We start from the raw sequence: 20,546 nt of genomic DNA on the forward strand, positions 1-20,546 counted from the left end.
TGAATATGACACCATTACTCTAAACTGCATACATTCAACCAATATAAATTGCAGTAGAAACACTAACAGGAGCATTCAATTAGGTTTGAGTAACTAAAAGGGAGTAACCACGTGTTTGAGAAGCCAAGGGGGTATAAACATAAATGAAGGTCAGGAACTTGACCTGTAATCAATATTCATGAGGAGCATGCAGAAGGAGTAAATTGCACAAAATTTATTAAAAGTTACAATACTAGACATACCGTAAGGACAAAAGTGGCACTGTTTTGGGGGGAAAAAAATAAGTCATCACTTTTTTCTCATTTTCACTGTATTAAATGGTAGATGTATTACTAATGAGTAGTGATGAGTGAAACCGCTCCGGTTTTATACCGGACACCCAGTGTCCAATGACAAACTCCGAACACTGACTTTTTCCCGGATGTTCATTTTACTTTTCAGCTTTGATGCCAGATAAAGCTTGTTGAAAGGGTGTAGTACAGCCAATAAACAAGATTTTAGGCTGTGGCCACTTCTAGAGCCAAAACAGCCATGCCAAATATATGCATGGCTGTGATTAGCAGGCGCAACACATGACCCAGCCTGTATAATTTCCAGATCACAGGCTGCACCTCCATTTTATTCTGAGCCTGGTATAGACTGCCATAACAGCTTGGTCCAGTGTTCTTTAACAATCTAATCTCACAGCAGCTCTAGGCCTAGCCAGTTTGATGCACATCATTTGCTTGGTGCATGTGCCAAATTTGGTGGTGTAGAGCTTCTTTAAAAATTAACCCGATATGTCAGAGCTGATGCTGAAAGTGCTGGCTGGCTGTGCGCTCTTTTAGAGTTTTCACCCTGCTGCTGCTTGTCTGTCTGCTCTGTGGCATCACTTCTGCTCTCCCGCTCAGCGCCTCGTAAGTGAAGTACCGTCAAGGTATAACTCCATATGCTGCATAGACTATAGACTGTGCGAGCAGCAGCAAACCATTGTGGAGTTTCAGCTGCAGCACGCATGGGTGAATTGCTCGGCAGAGCAGCACCACTTCACTACCAATGAGTTGGCTTCCATGCAGAATGTATGTGCCAAATCACACTGTCAGTCCCCCCCCGTAATAAAGCATAAGCATAAAGGGGGGGTCCCATGGTCACACAGACCGTAATTCCACTTATTTGAATTTATTTTGGCGATCTTTTGCTTTCACCTCAGGTAAAGGTCAAAGTGAGGTCAAGGTTTTTTGCTTGGAGGTAAGCAAACTGATTTTGATTGGTTATATTCACTCACATTGGCGCCGTTTTAACGGGCCATGATTGGTGGATTGGTTTGTGGTAGTGTAGTTGTTGAGTATTTAAACCCCTGCTGAACGGTTTTCTCCTCAGTGAAGAAATTGTTTATGAAGAAAAGAAGATTCTCTGGAATTATGGATGTTCTCCTTCAGCAGCTAATGGCAAGAGCCGGCGAAGAGGGTGGTGTGGACTGGCTTAGAAGCTGCTTGGCTATGAAACCTAATTCAGCAGCTTCCAAAGCTACCCCCACTAACTCTGACCTGCGCTCACAGCCTCATCCTCCGCTACCATCGGCATCCCTACCTGCACTCGGCGGAAGAAGCAGGAGACCTCCGGCAGCCTTCTCTCCATCTTCGTCGCCTCAGCGTTCCAGGCCCATGGGACGTGAGCGGAGCAGGAAGTCCCGCCGCCTAGTGAGGAGCAAGTCGCGCAGCCCAGCGCGAGATCCTGGGCGACGTCATCTAGCAAGGCCGGGTACGTCAGCTGATCCGGACAGCGGGGCAGAAGGGCGCCGCGGTCGTAAAAGCACTGCGGCGGCCGCGAAGAACACTGCTCCTGCAGCATCTGCCCCGTTATTGCCTGCTCCTCAGGAAGAGTCTTCGGAGGAAGAAGAGGATGAAGCTGCCGCGGGTCCCTCTCAGCCGCGCTCGCCTAACAAGGAGGGCTTGAGTGCAGGCTGTGCGTCGGATCAAGCTACACCATCCAGGAATACTGTAAAGGGTGAGAACTTAAATGTGTGTTCGTCTAATGCTCAGAGCCAGCTTAAAATGTTGTTGAGGAATATGCTGACTGAGGCGCTGGGTGAGGCTTTTTCTCCTACCCCCCCAGCCAGCTTCAAATATCGATGTAAGTGGTGACTTTCCTAATTTGAGAGCGTTACCTAAAAATACTTTTAAGGAAGCTCTCACTTGCCAATTATCTCCACTGGGTTTCCATTTGAGTTCTGCCAGTAAAGAGCTCATTTGGGATTGTAAATATATTGATTTATTTTCGCTTCTTCCTCGCCAGGAACAGCCGATTAGATTTAAACGCAAAGACGATAAAGTGGATTCTGAGGAATCCAAGCGTGGTATAGTTAAATCTTTTAACAACTGGATCCAGGCATTTTCGATTTATTCGGCTGTTCTCGGTGAGAAATATCCGAATCTATGTAGTAATCTATTTCAGCATTTAGACATAATACTGGAAGCTTACAGGAACTTCGGTGGTTTAGCATGGCTTCATTACGATGAAGCGTTTAGGCAAAAACTTGCTGTCCACCCAGAGGTTACTTGGGGGATTAAGGATGTCGGATTATGGATAAATTTAATGCTCCCTCAGAGACAGTCCTCTCCTAGACAATCTACCTCTCCCTCTGTCAGGAAAGGGGTATGCTTTGCATTCAATGACTCATTTTGCAAATGGAGCCATAACTGCAGATTCCGACACGAGTGCTCTTTTTGCGGGAACTCTCACCCTGCAGCAAAATGTTTCAAGAAGCAATCTTCTCAACAATCAGCTGTTAAAGACATTAACGCAAAAGGCTCCGACACCAGTGAAACTGGAAAACATGTTGTATTGGCTAGGCATTTATCCAAACAGGGAGAGCAGTAGATTGCTCTTTGAAGATTTTTACTTCGGCTTTCATGTTCCCCCATTTGAAGGAGTAGGTTGCACATTAGTGAGGAATTTGTCATCATTGGATTCTTACCATGACATAGCTAAAAAGAAGATTTATAGTGAGCTGTAATTGGGCAGGTTTGCTGGCCCCTTTGAGTATCCCCCCTTTTTGAATTTCTGGATCTCTCCTTTAGGCATCGTTCCAAAAAAAGAGCAAGGCTCTTTCCGTTTGATACATCATTTGTCCTTTCCGTATGGTGACTCTCTAAATCACCAAACTGACAAATCAGTTTGTTCGGTAAACTATGCCTGTTTTGACACTGCCATTGATATTTTAAGAAAATTCGGTCAGGATGCTTTGTTGGCTAAGTCTGACATCAAATCCGCCTTCAGGCTGCTTCCAGTGCATCCTGAAAGGTTCAATTCTTTAGGGTTTTATTTTGATAGTCAATTTTTCTTTGACAAATGCCTAACTATGGGTTTTTCTCTTTCCTGCTATTACTTTGAAAATTTTTCATCCTTTTTGCACTGGACTCTGGAATCTAATGCTCCTAACGTCGGAATCTTACACTACCTCAACGATTTTTTGATTGTAGGCCCAGCTTTTTCCTCAGACTGCTTTCAAGCCATTTCAAAATTTTTAAGTTTATGTGAATTCTTTGATATCCCTATTGCACATGAAAAGAAAGTTTTTCCGTCTCAGTGTATTGAATTTTTAGGGATAACTTTGGATTCTTCTCTGATGGAATCTAGACTACCCTCCGTCAAAGTGTTTAAACTACTGAACGAATTGTTTAAATTCATCAGTAAAGAAAAAATTACTTTGAGAGAAATGCAATCTCTTTTAGGTCTTTTAAATTTTGCTCTCAGAATTATCCCCATAGGCAGGCCATTCTCGAGGTGCCTTTACGAAGCCACAAAAGGTTTATCGACTCTCCACTCTCATTTACGAATCGGTTCTGATTTAAAAAAGGATGCTAAAATCTGGCTAGAATTTTTGAAGGATTTTAATGGAAGGTCATGTTGGCAGTCTGAGTTTGTTCCAGCGGATTCAATCCCTTTTAGTTTTTCAGAAAGTGATTCAAATGGCTGTGCAATGTTTTTCTCTTCTCATTGGACAATTCAGAACATCCCTTTACCTTGGATTTCTATCGGGCTAAACAGAAATGACATGGTGTTGGAACTCTTTGCCGTTTTAGTGGGTATATATTTATGGGGCTCTCTGTTGCAAAACTCAAGAATTGTAATACTTTCAGAGAACCAAGGCTTTTTGTTGGCTATCAACACACTATCATCCAAGAATAAATGGGCTGCTGAAATTCTTAGACAGTTGACGTTGCTTTGCCTGAAATTTAATATTTGGGTTAAAGCGAAATATGGCTCTAGCTGTTGGAAGTCGGCTGTTGATTCACTACTCTCTAGTCAGCGTTTAATCTTTTACCAACAGGTTCCAAACACAGATATGGAAGCAACCCCTTGCCCTCAAGAATTTTGGGACTGGACATTAGTCTGATACCTTACTTTATTCAGCAGTCTCTATCTGAGCGATCATGGGCCGAATATTCGGCCGCATGGCTTAGATGGCTTAATTTTTGTAATCTCTTTAATTTTGATCTAAATATTCCAAACCCGGTTCATGGTTTGAAATTTGCGGAATTTTTGGTCAGTAAGGGTTTATTTTTCTCAGCATTGAATGAGTCAATTTCGGGGGTATCTTTCTTTTTAAAGCTTTTTGCGTACCCCCCTCTAACGAGTTTCTTTCCTCTGAGACAATTTTTAAAAGGTTTTAAGAGGAGTAATTTTACTCCAGATGCAAGACGACCGATTTCTCATTCACTTTTAAAGGATCTCTGCGCTTCGTTGCACAGAGTCTGTATGCGTTCTTACGAGTCATTACTATTTTCTTCGGCATTTTTGATCGCCTTTTTCGGTACCCTTCGTATAGGCGAATTAATTTCCGCAAAAAAATCCACCCCTTCTGGTATAATGTGCTCGGACATTAAATTTTTTGAGGATTACTTAATCTTGCTTGTCAGAAAATCAAAAACGGACCAGTGCGGTAGGGGGTCTAGAATAAAAATCGGAACTTTTTCGGACCCAGCCATTTGCCCCTTAACTATTTAAAAAAAATGGTTTCCGTTTCGGCCTTCCGTTCAAGGACCTCTATTTATTCATTTGGATCTTTCCCCCGCCACGATTTTTAAGTTTAATTTTTTATTAAAAAAAATGCTTGAAATTATTAGGGAAAGAACATCTGAAAATTACTTCCCACTCATTCAGAATTGGGGCCGCTACTGAAACGGCCAGGGCAGGCCTTTCGGATGCAAGAATCAAAAGGCTGGGTAGATGGGATTCCAAGAGATTTAGAATTTATATTCGCCATAGTCTTTATGATTATTAACCCTTTATTTAATTTTCAGGCCCATTCGTGGTTTGGATAATTGGCCATTCTTATGTTTTCTGGGCCCAGAAGAGGGCTTAACTTCGGTATTACTTGGAGAACGTATCTTTCAGCCCTGCATTGATCCAAATATTCTGGCACAGCATTCGTGGGATGAAGTGGTCAAGTTTTATTGTAGAGTTTAAGAAGTGTTCGAATTTATTTCCAGCTCCTGATTTAGTTTTATTTCACCTAGGTGGTAACAACTTAGGGAAAATGAAGACGTTGGACTTGTTAGCAATGATGAGGTCGGACGTTTCATCATTGAAACAATCCTTCCCTAGTACTGAATACATTTTCTCTGAAATCGTTCCTAGATTACTTTGGAGAAGGAACAACTCAAATTTTTTTTAATAAAATAAGGATTAGGGTTAATAGAGGTCTCCAGAAATTTTTGCCGCTAATTAACAGCTTTTCGTTCAGACATGCTAACCTCGAAGGTTTCATTCCGGGTTTATATCGACAAGATCTGGTGCATTTGTCGGACATAGGTCTAGACATCTTCAATCTGGATTTACAGTCTATGGTTGAAAAGTGGCTGTCATTGTTGGGGGGCGGGGTCACGTCTCTGTGAGCCCTGGCTTATGGGAAAATCACTCGCTAAGGGGTGGATTGTGTTTTTGATATGGTTTTAATGGGTATTTATCTGGAATTATTTATGAATGGATTTGGATTTATTTATTATTTTAAACCCAAAATAAACTCACGGCCACTTTTCATTCACTAGAATTTGTATTGTGTCATTTATTTTAATGTATTAAATTGGTATTGTGGGACCATGTCAGTCCCCCCCGTAATAAAGCATAAGCATAAAGGGGGGTCCCATGGTCACACAGACCGTAATTCCACTTATTTGAATTTATTTTGGCAGTCTTTTGCTTTCACCTCAGGTAAAGGTCAAAGTGAGGTCAAGGTTTTTTGCTTGGAGATAAGCAAACTGATTTTGATTGGTTATATCCACTCACATTGGCGCCGTTTTAACGGGCCATGATTGGTGGATTGGTTTGTGGTAGTGTAATTGTTGAGTATTTAAACCCCTGCTGAGTGGTTTTCTCCTCAGTGAAGAAATTGTTTATGAAGAAAAGAAGATTCTCCCACCCTCTCTCTCCCTTTTTTCTGTTAATTGTCGTGATGTTTATTGTGGGAAAATCAACCGCTAAGGGACGGATTGTGTCTTTGATATGGTTTTAATGGGTATTTATCTGGAATTATTTATGAATGGATTTGGATTTATTTATTATTTTAAACCCAAAATAAACTCACGGCCACTTTTCATCCACTAGAATTTGTATTGTGTCATTTATTTTAATGTATTAAATCGGTATTGTGGAACCATGCTTCGACTACACCATCATGGCAAGTGCTGATCTGTCCCACTTTTATATCAGCTTGAAATAAGCTTCATGCAATGAAAGATGAGGTGATGGAACAGTATGAAGAAGAAGAGGAACAGGAACCATTCACACCATTATCAGGCCAGTCTTCCACACATGGAAGGGAGGGTGAGTTCCTGTACAAACAGTGGCCAGGTACACAACTGTCCAGCCAAGGGACAGTTTTGTAGGATATGAATGAGGAGGATGAGGAGCAATGGTGGCACTCAAAACAGCTCATGGGCAACACTGGAGTGTGGCTTGGGGAATTCAGAGAACCCAGACAATATACAGGTGCTTCTCACAAAATTAGAATATCATCAAAAAGTTAATTTATTCCAGTTCTTCAATACTAAAAGTGAAACTCATATATTGTATAGAGACATTCAAAATAGAGTGATCTATTTCAAGTATTTATTTCCGTTAATGTTGATGATTATGGATTGCAGCCAATGAAATCCCAAAAGTCATTATCTCAGTAAATAAGAATAATTTATAACTTCAGGTTAAAAAATGATTTCAAAATCTGAAATGTTGGCCTACTGAAATGTATGTTCAGTAAATGCACTCAATACTTGGTGGGGGCTCCTTTTGCATCAAATACTGCTCAATGCAGCGTTTCATGGAGGCGATCACCCTGTGGCACTGCTGAGGTGTTATGGAAGGCCAGGTTGCTTTGATAGCAGCCTTCAGCTCATCTGCATTGTTGGGTCTGGTGCCTCTTGACAATTCCCCATAGATTCTCTATGGAGTTAAGGTCAGGCGAGTTTGCTGCCAATCAAGCACAGTGATATTGTCTTTAAACCAGGTATTGATACTTTTGGCAGTGTAGACAGGTGCGAAGTCCTGCTGCAAAATGACATTTCCATCTCCAAAAAGCTTGTTGGCAGAGGGATGTGTGGTGCCCCTGAGGGTCCGTTCACCACAGAGGTACTGCACCTCATCCAGAGGTGTGGTTTCCCACCCTCAGGTAAGGAGGGATCACCACCAAGGACTCCTAACACTGCACTCAACACACACACTAGCTAGTCAGGGCACCTGGGCGTACCCTTCGGGAGGATGGCCTCATCCCAGACTGGCTAGGAAAGTGTTAGTGTAGAAGGTAGGTAGAGTGGGGGGAGCTTAGGCAGTGGAGTGATAGTTAGGCATCCAATCAGAGTGAGAAAGGTGACAGTTGGTGGGAGGAGCTAGTTCTGAGGTAAAGAGATCCTTCCAGAAACTAGTCAGTCGGTGACAGGACCAGCGAGAGAGCAGGATTGCTGTAGAGGACTGTGGATGGAAAAGAGAGAAACATCTTAACCACGCTCCTGGACAGGGAAGAAGGGGTCCTAGGGGCACAGGTAGTGCGACTGGCCACCCGTGGTGCCCGCATCCTGAAGGGAAGGACCAGGCCAGAGCAAGGGAGCCGGCCCCTGAAGCTAGTGGAGGACTACAGGTCTCAGCTGGGAAGTCGGAGGCTGAGGTAACTTTAAGTTCCTCAGCCACTGCCATAAGCACCCTCCAAAATGCAGCGGTATGAGTAACGGACCTCGGGACCTGACCCATGTCGCCTGAGGAGATCTGAGGCTGCCAGCTGGGGGCACTACTTGTGAAGGCGCAGGGCAAGGAAAGTAAGGAGAATTCAGCGCAGAGACACGGCCTTGAGAAAAACACGAGGAGGAGTCCTGAAAGGTGTACCCAATCTGCCTGGGAGTTTGCCGGACCCCTCCCTCGGAGGACGCAGCACTAAGTGGACCAACGTGTACACAAAACTTGTGAGTAAAAACCCAGAAACTGCACCTAACTATGTCCTTAGAGGTATTTTATAACTGCCTACCTAACACTGCAAACACCATCACCGTCACGGCTCAACTGCCCTGGGACACAGCTCTACCTGTGGAGAGTTTTACCATCCCCGCTGCCCTAACACCGTCCCAGAGGATCTGCAGAGCCGCGTCGGCTGAACACCTGTATTGACAAATACCACAGGCGGTGTCACGAATTCCCTTTTCCCCTATTAATTATCCTACCATCTTCCCTCTTCATCTGAACTTCCATCATTTACATTGGACCCCCAGGGCCACGGACTGGGTCACCATCACCACCGTGACACACTTCCCATTCAAAGAGCCTGAAAGGCCTGGTACCGAGTACCCCCGACCCTGCTGGGCGCTCCAGATGCATGAAGTGCTCTAAAATTTCCTGGTAGACGGCTGCGCTGACTTTGGTCTTGATAAAACACAGTGGATCTACACCAGCAGATTACATGGCTCCCCAAACCATCACTGATTGTGGAAACTTCACTCTAGACCTCAAGCAGCTTGGATTGTGTGCCTGTTACACCCACAGGGCATGAAGATGTATAGTGGACTCAATAGACCACTGATGGTGCACTGGTAGCTGTATACCCGATACGCAAGAGGCAGGAGAATGAGCTTCAAAACACCAAGGATGTTTATTAAAGGTAGCAAACAAACAGAAAAGGTGCATGAGGAAAGAATCCTCTGGACCATAACACAGAACCATGTAGTGAAGCACTGGGCAAGGTGTACCCCTATACAGGGATTCCCCCATCGCAACACCAGGTGACCATAATGCCGCGATACCCGGACCAGAGGGATGACCCCTACAGACCATATAGAGGAGGTGGCGAGAATCCCGGAAACTCTGTGTAAACCCAGAAAGGCTGACCTAGCTGGCAGAGATATCTGGATGGTTCTGAGAGGAGAGACTTGGTCAGCCTGGGGTAGAAACTGGAGTGTCCAGAAGGATCCAAGACAGGGAACAGCCAGCAGAGGATTCTGAGGAGACAGGTATTAGTATAAAGAAAACATGCAGAGCTCAGCAGAGTGTGGCCTGAATAGATGACAACAATCCCACAGAATATAAACGATGCTCAGGCACCTCCCTCAAGGGGAGGATGCCTTTTATGCACAGAACATCACAGCACAGACAGCCCTAATAGAAAACAGGTGCCCTGCTGTTTTAAGTATGTGCAGGAAGCGGGGTACGCCTCCTAAGAGCATTACCAGGAGACCTGCCAAGAGGATGCAGGTTTTTAGCAGAGAAAGGAGCCGCTGATCGTCTGAAGCCATGGACTGGGTCAGTAGTACCAGTGGAGTTACGAGATAGGCGCCGGTCTCCCTGCACTGCGGAGACCGGGCCTGCAGCTGAGGGCATGATAGTGTCTCTTCACTTTTCCTCCAGACTCTAGGCCCTTGATTTCCAAATTAAATGCAACATTTTCTTTCATCTGAAAACAACACCTTGGACCACTGAGAAACAACCCAGATCTTTTGCTTCTTGGCCCAGGTAAGATGCTTCTGGAGTTGTCTATTGGTCATGAGTGGCTTGACAAAAGGAATGCGACACTTGTAGCCCAAGTCCTGGATATGTCTGTGAGTGGTGGCTCTTGAAGCAATGACTCCAGCAGCATTCCACTCCTTCTAAATCTCCCCAAAATATTTGAATGGCGTTTTCTTAACAATCCTTTCAAGGCTGCGATTATCCCGATTGCTTGTGCACCTTTTTTCTACCACACTTTTTCCTTCCACTCAACTTTCCATTAAAATGCTTGGATACAGCACACTGTGAACAGTCAGCTTCTTTAGCAATGACATTTTGTGGCTTACCCTCCTTGTGGAGTGTGTAATTGACTGCCTTCTGGGCCTCTGTCAAGTCAGCAGTCTTCCCCATGATTGTGGAGCTACTAAAACAGACTAAGGGACCTTTTTGAATGCTTAGAAAGCCTTTGTAGGTGATTTTTGTTAATTATTCTAATTTACTGAGATAATGACTTTTGGGTTTTCATTGGCTGTAAGCCATAATCATCAAGATTAACAGAAATAAACACATGTAATAGATCACTCTGTGTGTAATGACTCTATGTAATAAATGAATTTCACTTTTTGTATTGAAGAACTAAAATAAATTAACTTTTTGATGATAATCAAATTTTGTGAGAAGCACTTGTATCTTCCACTGAGAACAGCTTGTCATGGCCTCTGAGCAGCCTGGTTCCCATGATCCAATACATGCTGCTGTGCCTGCGCAATGACTGCCGAGTTGCCTGGATTGTTACCAGTGCTAATTTCTGGGTGGCCACCTTGCTAGATCCCTACTACAAGGAAAGCGTACCATCCTTACTTCCGTCACTGCAGCGTGATTGGAAAATGTGGAACACAAGCGCACGCTAGTAGATGCACTGTTGACGGCATTCCAACCTGACAGCAGTGACTCAGTGGAATAACAAGGCAGAGGAGTAAGAGTACGAAGTGGCCAACACAGCTAGGCATTAGCACCACCTAGGAAAGGAGGGCTAGTCTGGCTGAAATGTGGAAAACCTTCCTCAGCACACCACAGCATCCAGTCCACAATCTGATATGGTCCATATAAGCTGGATACAGCGTTTCAACAGCATAATGGAAGAGTATGCATCCACACATCTCCACATACTGAGTGATGGTTCTGCCCGATTTAACTTATTAGTCTCCAAATTGGACTAATGGCCTGAGCTTGCACTATACGCCTTGAAAGTGTTGGCCTGCCCAGTGGCAAGTGGACTGTCAGAACGTGTATTTAGCATGGCAGGGTGTGTGATCAAAGAAAGGCCTGTCGACAGCCAAAGTGGGCTAGCTTACATTCATTGAAATGAACCAGGTGTGGCTCCCACAGGACTTATCTGTATCTTTGGCTGACTAGAGAAGTTTACCAGCCACATCCTGCCATCATTATACTCCACCATTATTTGCTCATTCTAAATAAATAAAAAATGTTGGCTACCTCTTCCTCTGCCTCTTCCATCTATACCGCCATGTCTACCTTCACCTATCATAGAATCATAGAGTCATAGAATCATAGAATCGTAGAGTTGGAAGGGACCTCCTGGGCCATCTGGTCCAACCCCTTGTTCAAAGCAGGATTCGCTAAATCATCCCAGACAGATATCTGTCCAGCCTCTGCTTGAAGACTTCTATTGAAGGAGAACTCACCACCTCTCTTGGCAGCCTGTTCCACTCATTGATCACTTTGATTGTCAAAAAGTTTTTTCTGATATCTAATCTGTGTCTCCTCCCATTCAGTTTAATCCCATTGCTTATAGTCTTTCCTTGTGCACATGAGAATAAAGATGATCCTTCTGCAATGTTACAGCCCTTGAGATATTTGTAGGTAGTTATTAAGTCTCCTCTTAGTCTTCTCTTTTGCAGGCTAAACATTCCCAAATCCTGCAACCTTTCCTCATAAGACAGGGTTTGCAGACCGGTCACCATTCTGGTCGCTCTTTTCTGAACTTGCTCCAGTTTGTTGATGTCTTTTTTAAAATGTGGCTCCCAAAACTGGACACAGTATTCCAGATGAGGCCTGACCAAAGAGGAGTAGAGGGCATTAATGACTTCACGTGATCTAGACTGTATGCTTCTGTTAATACATCCTAGAATTGCATTTGCCTTTTTTGCTGCTGCATCACACTGTTGACTCATATTCAGTCTGTGATCTATTAGTATACCCAAGTCTTTTTCACATGTGCTGTTGCTTAGCCCTGTTCCTCCCATTCTGTATATGCTTTTTTCATTTTTATTGCCCAGATGTAGTACTTTGCATTTTTCCCTGTTAAAAACCATTCTGTTAGTTGCTGCCCACTGTTCCAGTTTATTTATATCTTTTTGAATCTTCTCTAGTATTAGCTAAGCCTCCTAGCTTTGTGTCATCAGCAAATTTAATCAGTTTACCCTCAATTCCTTCATCTAAATCGTTGATAAAGATGTTGAACAATACAGGGCCCAGGACAGAGCCCTGTGGTACCCCACTTGAGACTTTCTTCCAACTGGATGTGCAGCAATTTACAACCACTCTTTGGGTCTGATCACTGAGCCAGTTATGAATCCACCTAACAGTTGCCTTGTCCATTCCATACTTAGTCTTTTTTTCAATAAGGATTGTGTGAGATACTTTGTCAAATGCTTTGCTGGAGTCAAGATATACTATATCTACAGCATTTCCCTGATCCACCCAATCAGTGATTCTGTCATAGCAGGAAATTAAGTTAGTCTGACATTACTTATTAGTTACAAACCCATGCTGACTCTGTTTAATCAGTTCATTCTTATCCAGGTACTGACATACATGTTGTTTAATAATTTGTTCAAAGTCTTTCCTGGTATAGAAGTCAGACTCACCGGCCTATAGTTGCCTGGGTCCACCTTCTTCCCCTTTTTGGAAGATAGAAGCAACAATTGCTCTTCTCCAGTCTTCTGGGACTTCTCCTGTTCTCCACGAATTTTCAAAGATTATAGAGAGGGGTTCAAAAATTTCTTCTGCTATCTCCTTCAGTACTCTGGGGTGTAATTAATCTGGACCTGGAGACTTGAATTCATTTAGGTTAGCTAAGTGTTTCCTCACTTTATTTCTGTTTATAGTTATCCTGGATTCTTCTATTCCTTTAATAGGACAGTGAAGAATAGTTGATGTTACATTTCCTTTCTGATAGAAAACAGATGCAAAATAGGAATTTAAAAGTTTGGCCTTCTCAACATCCTGTCTTACCATTGCATCATTTTCATCCTGTAGAAATCCTATAGCATCTTTGACTTTTCTTTTACTTTTGACATATTTTCAAAATCCTTTATTATTGCTTTTGACGTCTCTTGCAAGCCTCAATTCATTGTCAGCTTTAGATAATCTGATTCTTGCCCTGCAGGTTCTGTAGACAGCATTGTATTCTTCTTTAGATATGCCTCCCTCTTTCCATGTTATAAACATTTCTTTCTTCTTTTTTAGTATGTGCTTAAGTTCTGTGTTCATCCATCCTGGTTTCCTTAAATGCTTCCTATTCTTCCCTCTTTTCGGAATTGTTAACGATAGTGCTTTGAGAATTTCATTTTTCAAGATTTCCCATTTTTCCTGGACATTTTTGTCCTTAAGGATATCCAGCCATTGGATCCCTCCAATTCTCTTTCTGAATCCCTTAAAATCTGCCTTTCTGAAATCTAACCTTGATGTCTGAGTCTTCACAGGTGTTCCTCCTCGAGTTATCCAAAATTCTAAAATAGCATAGTCGCTACTTCCTAGGGTCCTAGCCACTTTTACCTCCTCAACCATTTCCTCCCTGTTTATAAGGATTAGATCCAAGGTAGCAGTTCCTCTTGTTTTCTCCCTTACCTTTTGGAAGATAAAGTTGTCAGCAAGAGAGGATAAGAATTTCCTTGACCTGTCAGTTTTGCCTGAGAGAGATTCCCAACAAATGTCTGGATAGTTGAAATCTCCCATGACAACTATGTCATATTTTTTGGAGAACTCGGCCATTTGATGCATAAAGAGTTCATCCATATCTTCAGCTTGCACAGGCGGCCTGTGGTAGATGCCTACAATGGTGTCCTTTCCATTGTTCTGTCCTTGTATTCTTACCCAGTTTCCACAGAACTCCCAGTCTCTGAAGCTTCAATCTCTGTGCAGATATACGCGTTTCTAACATACAATGCGATACCTCCTCCTCGTTTATCAAGTCTGTTTCTTGCAAATAAGTTGTATCCTTCTAGTCTTGTATTCCAATCATGTGTATCGTCCCACCAAGTTTCAGTGATTCCAATGACATCATATTTCTTTTCCTACGTTAATAGTTCCAATTCTCCTTGTTTGCTGCCCATGCTTTGTGCATTAGTATAGAAACATTTTAGTTTGTTATTGGTTTCTCTTTCTACAATATTTGTATTAATTAGATTCTTTTGTCTTTGTTCTTCCTTTCCACTTCTAATAGCAGAGTTCTCAATAGCATTTGTCAGGTGTATGTCTTTTTCTGGCCTTTTGCTTCCCTTACCGCACTGTTCTAGTTTAAACCTCTCCTGATGAGTGTAGCAAGGGGACTTCCAAATACATGTTTTCCAGTCTTCGTAATGTGCACCCCATCTCTAGCAAGTAGTCCATCGTATAGGTAATTCACTCCGTGATCCAGAAATCCAAATCCTTACTGACGGCACCATCGACTTAGCCAGTTGTTCACTTGCAGAATCTTATTCCACCTTCTTGTTCCATGGCCATCCACTGGGAGGAGGGAAGAGGAAACCACCTGCGCTCCCAGTTTTTTCACTTTCTTACCTAAGTTTTCAAAGTCTCTGCAGATGGTTTCCAGGTCGTTTCTTGCGGTGTCATTTGTCCCCACATTAGTAGCAGGAATGGGTAGTCATCTGTAGGTCTGAAGAGTCCTGATATCCTATCAGACACATCTTTAATTTTTGCACCTGGAGGACAGCACATTTCTCTTGAGGTTATATCCGGTCTGCACATAGCGGCCTCTGTTCCTCTCAACAGGGACTCCCCCATCACCACCACTCTCCGTTTCTTCTTCACAACATTTTTCTTTCTCCATCCAGGACGACTCTGAGGGCATAAAAGGTTGCTCTTTGAGGGCAAAGTCTGATCCTGATGTATTTCTTCATTGTTTTCCTGCATGAGAGCCTGGTACTGGTTCCTGAGCAGTATGGGTGCTGACTGCCTCCCGATCCTCTTACTCCTCTGGGTCACATGTCTCCATTCCTCTGTTTCTTCAGGTGCACTTCGAATTTCTTCTCTTTCTGTAACATGAAGAGATAATTCTGCTCTGTCTAAGAACTCTTCACCTTCCTTAATGATCTTCAACGTAGCTAACCTCCCTTCGAGATTTTGCAACTTTTCCTCCAACAGGGACACAAGCTTGCATTTGTGGCATGTGAAGTTTGGCTTTTCCACTGGTAAGTCTGTGAACATGTAGCAAGAAATGCAGCTCTTCCATATTGTTATTATTAAAGAGATTTCAAAGCAATAAAAAATGAGTCAAAATCGGTTTACCGATTGCCTCTTTTCAGCTGCCTCGGCCAAAATTCAGTGATCGTTGAGCTCGCAGAGACTCTTCACTTATCCCAGAAAGCACTGGGAATATGCAAATTATCTCCTCAGGACTCTTCCTCAATCTCCTCCTCTGCTTGAACCTCTGCTTCCTGATTCAATATTGTTATTTATTTTTCATACTATGTTATTTTAAGTTATTTCCCTAAAAAAAAACACAAGAAAAAAACCAAAACAAAAAATATCACAGAAACAGTATTGGATACCTCCTCCTCCACCTCTTCCACCTACAATGCCACGTCCAGCTCCACCTCCTCCTCAAACTCCTCCATTTGAACCTCCACCTACTGGTTTAAGATTGTTTGTTTTTTTATTCTATGTTATTTTAAGTCACTCCCCCCAAGCAAAAAACTCTTAAAAACAGTTATGGGCTACTTCCTCCTCCAATGCCACGTTCATTTCCACCTCCTCCTCAACCTCCTACTCCACTTGGACCTCCACTTCCTGGTTCAAGAGTATTAGTTTTTTATTACTTTTTTTTATTTCTGTGTTATTTTAAGTAATTTTCCTATCCACATTTGTTTGCAAGGAAATTGTCCTGCTCTTACCCCCATTTATATGACAATTTTACAGCCATTTTACAGTTCCAAAGATTGGGTCTCCATTTGATTCTTTGGGGTTTGTGCTCTCGATCTAGTTTGAGTAAAATTCTAGTGCCCGATCCGAACTTTGGATTAGAGTTTCACCTAACCCGGGGAACCAGAACATCCACAGGTCCATTCATCCCTATCAAAGAGTTTAAAAAAATCTGTGAAAACTGTAGATGAGTGAATCATTCAAACAAATCAAATTCATTACAAATTTCTCAAAAATTTAAGTGGCCACCATATTGCTGGATTCTTTTGAGGGTCAGGAGAGTGCTAAAATAATAAAGTATGTGTATTCCACCGCAGTCTTCGGTGCCAGTCCTCAATTCCTCTCCTGAAAAGTGATTGGTCTTTGGGGGCTCTAGCAATGGAGTAAATTTGATTATTATTATTATTATTATTATTATTTATTTATATAACACCATTGATTCCATGGTGCTGTACATGAGAAGGGGTTACATACAAATTACAGATATCACTTACAGTAAACAAACTAACAATGACAGACTGATACAGAGGGGAGAGAGGACCCTGCCCTTTCGGGCTTACATGCTACAGGATGGTGGGGAAGGAGACAGTAGGTTGGTGGGTTGCAGCAGTTCCGGTGTTGGTTGAGGTGATATCACCGGCAGTGGTGAGAAATAAGGAGGTAGCAGGGTCATTGCAGGCTGTAGGCTTTCTTGATGAGGTGGGTTTTCAGGTTCCGTCTGAAGGATCCAAATGTGGTTGATAGTCAGACTTGTTTGGGCAAAGAATTCCAGAAAATAGGGGCTATTCGGGAGAAGTCTTGGAGGCTGTTGGTGAGGAGCAAATAAGTGTGGAGGAGAGAAGGAGGTCTTGGGAGGACTGGAGATTACGTGAGGGAAGGTATCGGGAGATTAGTTCAGAGACATATGGGGGAGACAGTTTATAGATGGCCTTGTAGGCCAGTATTAGTAATTTGAACTGGATACGTTGAGGGAATGGGAGCAAGTGAAGAGATTTGCAGAGGGGAGAAGCGGAGGAGTAGCGAGGAGAGAGATGAATTAGTCGGGCGGCAGAGTTAAGGATGGACTGGAGAGGTGCGAGGGTGTTAGCAGGGAGACCACAGAAAAGGATGCTGCAGTAGTCGAGGCAGGAGATGATGAGGGCATGCACAAGCATTTTAGTAGATTGAGGGTTGAGGAAAGGACGGATTGTGGAAATATTTTTGAGCTGGAGATGACAGGAGGTAGAAAGAGCTTGGATGTGCGGTTTGAAGGACAGGGCAGAGTCAAAGGTTACTCTGAGGCAGCGGACTTCTGGTACGGGGAAAGTGTGATGTCATTAATTGTTATAGCTAGGTCGGGTAAGGAAGATCTGTGAGATGGAGGAAAGATGATGAGTTCAGATTTGTCTACATTGAGTTTGAGGAAGCGAGAGGAGAAGAAGGAGGGTATGGCTGATAGACACTCTGGGATTCTGGACAGCAGAGAGGTGACGTCTGGGTCAGAGAGGTAGATCTGAGTGTCATCAGCATAAAGGTGGTAGTGGAATCCGTGGGACTTTATGAGTTGCCCCAGACCAAGTGTATAGATTGAGAAGAGTAGGGGGTTCTAAAACTGAGCCTAGGGGAACTCCAACAGAGAGAGGGTGGGATGAGGAGGTGGTGAGGGAGTGGGAGAGGCTGAATGTGCGGTTGGAAAGGTATGAGGAGATCCAGGATAGGGCAAGGCTGTTATGCCGAAGGAATTGATGATCTCTAGTAGGAGGCAGTGGTCAACTGTGTCAAATGCAGAGGACAGGTCTAGAAGCAGGAGTATAGAGTATTGTCCATTTGATTTGGCTGTAAGTAGGTCGTTAGTAATTTTGGTCAGGGCTGTCTCAGTGGAGTGATGGGGGCGGAAACCAGATTGTAGATTGTCAAAGAGCAAGTTAGATGATAGGTGGGAGGAAAGTTCAGCGTTTACGTGCTGTTCCAGGAGTTTGGAAGCGAATGGAAGCAATGATATTGGGCGATAGCTGGACATAGCGGTTGGGTCGAGGGTTAGCTTTTTAAGGATAGGCGTGATTGTGGCATGCTTGAAAGCAGAAGGGAAGGTACCGGACGTTAGTGATAGGTTGAAGAGGTGGGTTAGGGATGGGATAAGTGTGGTGGTGAGGTTGGAGAGGAGGTGGGATGGGATGGGGTCAAGTGCACAGGTTGTGAGGTGCGATTTGAAGAGACGATTAAGCTCCCCTTCAGTGATGTTGGAGAGTGAGGTTATGGGGTTTGGGCATTGGTCTGGTATACAAAGGGGTTGTGGTGGTTGAGTGATGAAGACTTGCCTTGCTTGGTCAATCTTGTTTTTGAAGTGTGTGGCAAAGTCCTCGGATAGGGAAGATACGAGTGTTGTGAAGTAGGCCTGTTTAGCAGAGGTGAGGGCAGATTTGAAATCGAGTGTTGCCTGTTTCAATGTGGTGAAGTCATCTTGCGAATTTGTTTTCTTCCAGCGCCGCTCTGCAATTCTGGACACTTGCCGGCGCTTTTTAGTGGTGTTATTGTGCCAGGGTTGTCTGTTGGTACGTCGCATTCTGCCATGAACGAGAGGGGCAACCACGTTAATAGCTGATGCGAGAGTGGCATTGGAGAAAGCAGTGGCACCGTCTGTGTCATGGAGTGAGGATATGGATGCCAGTGGTAGAATAGAGTCAGAGAGCGCGTGGGTGTCTAGATGTGCAAGGTTTCTGCGGGGGTGTGTGTGTTGCTGGACATGGGTGCCAAGTGAGGAGGACAGGGATGAGAAAGTGAGTAGATGATGGACAGATAGAGGGAGAGGGGAGGTGGTGAAGTTAGAAAGAGAGCAGAGACGGGTGATGACCAGGTCTAATGTGTATCCATCTGTGTGGGTGGCTGAGGTGGACCACTGAGTAAGTCCAAAGAATGAAGTAAGGGACAGGAGTTTGGAGGCTGCTGACTGAAGGGTATCAGTGGGGATGTTGAAGTCACCCATGATGATAGTGGGAGTGTCAGTTGAAAGAAAATGAAGAAGCCAGGTAGAGAATTGGTCAATTAAGGCAGTGGTCGAGCCTGGAGGTCGGTATATGACAGCCACTTGGAGGTTGGAGGGAGAGCAGATGCGGACAGAGTGGACTTCAAAAGAGGGGAGTATTAGGGAGGGAAGAGGAGGGATTGGGTTGAAGGTGCAGTTGGAATTTGATGATTTATTTTCTTAAACCATTCCCCTCCCCTACATTTGTAATGTTCTGTGGTCTAGAGAGACATCAGGATATAGTAAATGTCTTTTCACAGCCATTTTGGCATGTCGAATTGGACCGACTATTTTCGGACTGAAGCTAACGTGCCGTCCAAATTTAGAAAAGCTGCCTAAAAATTTTTTTGCTATCTTTACGCATCTCTATGGATGTCCCTTGTTAACACTATAGACATGTCCATACTGGTTGCTTTATCTTAGGACACAGCAATGAAACATGTCTTTGCTATATTCAGGAATCGTCCTTGCTAATGGAGAGAACTGGAAAGTGATGAGAAGATTCACTCTGTCCACATTACGAGATTATGGAATGGGAAAGAAGGGTATAGAGGACAAGATTACTGAAGAGGCCGCGTCTCTGGTGCAGAAGTTTAGGACATATAAGGGTAAGCTGATGTTCATCATTTTATTAAAGCGGTGTCTGGTATAGAAAACTAATTTTCAAATACCTTATTGGCAAAATCTGAGTTTTAAGGGGGTCCAATGTTCAAGACCGTAATTTTTAGTCTATATTAGCAGTAACAGGCAGCATGTGTCCATCTGGATGAGCAGCCCATTGACTTCAATATGTAATTCTACATTTCACTTTTGATGGCACTGTCTGATTTCATCACAGATTACAATGGGGGACACTCTGGGAGTGGTTTATGATTAGTGATTCTAGTAATTTACATGTAGAATTATACATATTAAGCCAGGATCACACATGTGAGAACCTCGGATGAGTTTTGCATCTTAATACCGGGCACTGCCGCTGGCACTCGGGAGCAGAGCGTGAGTCTGCATGTATTTCTATGCAGCCGCACGCTCTGATCCTAGTGCCGGTGGCAGTGCCCGGTATTAAGATGAGAAACTCGTCAGAGTTTCTCACATGTGTGGCAGTGCCCGGTATTAAGATGAGAAACTCGTCAGAGTTTCTCACATGTGTGATCCCGTCCTTATAATGATCATAAAACTAATGAAATTTCATTAGGATTCACTACAGACTCTCCAACTAATAACTGAATGGCATGAACCAGCAGCATGTCATACACCCAAATTAAAGAGGAAGAAGCTATTTCTGAAATACTGTACATCCTAGGGTTCATGTCTGAAATAGTGTGTTCACACTCAAAGCTGGCACTAGGGGTAAAAAATCTGGGCAATTACTTAGAGACCCCACCCCACCTTGGGGGTCCCCAGCATCTACAGCAGGAGCTACTCTGGTAATTAT

General features: G+C 43.5%; 2 protein-coding genes across 4 annotated transcripts in view; one reads left to right on the forward strand and one right to left on the reverse strand.

Annotated features, from left to right (window-relative positions):
* LOC141098558 (cytochrome P450 2K6-like) overlaps nucleotides 1-20,546 on the reverse strand; it is a 411,322-nt gene that overhangs the window by 211,783 nt on the left and 178,993 nt on the right. The gene's annotated exons all lie outside the window — the stretch shown is intronic.
* Nucleotides 1-20,546, forward strand: part of LOC141098557 (cytochrome P450 2K1-like) — a 68,957-nt gene that overhangs the window by 21,975 nt on the left and 26,436 nt on the right. For all 3 annotated transcript variants that reach the window (XM_073586447.1, XM_073586449.1, XM_073586448.1), the window contains exon 4: nucleotides 19,570-19,719. In XM_073586447.1, the coding sequence (XP_073442548.1) occupies nucleotides 19,570-19,719 (150 nt within the window). The remainder of the gene's footprint in view (nucleotides 1-19,569; nucleotides 19,720-20,546) is intronic.

Source organism: Dendrobates tinctorius, unplaced genomic scaffold (assembly GCF_039654945.1).
Source record: "Dendrobates tinctorius isolate UK_male_01 unplaced genomic scaffold, ASM3965494v1 ptg000093l, whole genome shotgun sequence".
In the NCBI taxonomy this organism is placed as follows: domain Eukaryota; kingdom Metazoa; phylum Chordata; class Amphibia; order Anura; family Dendrobatidae; genus Dendrobates; species Dendrobates tinctorius.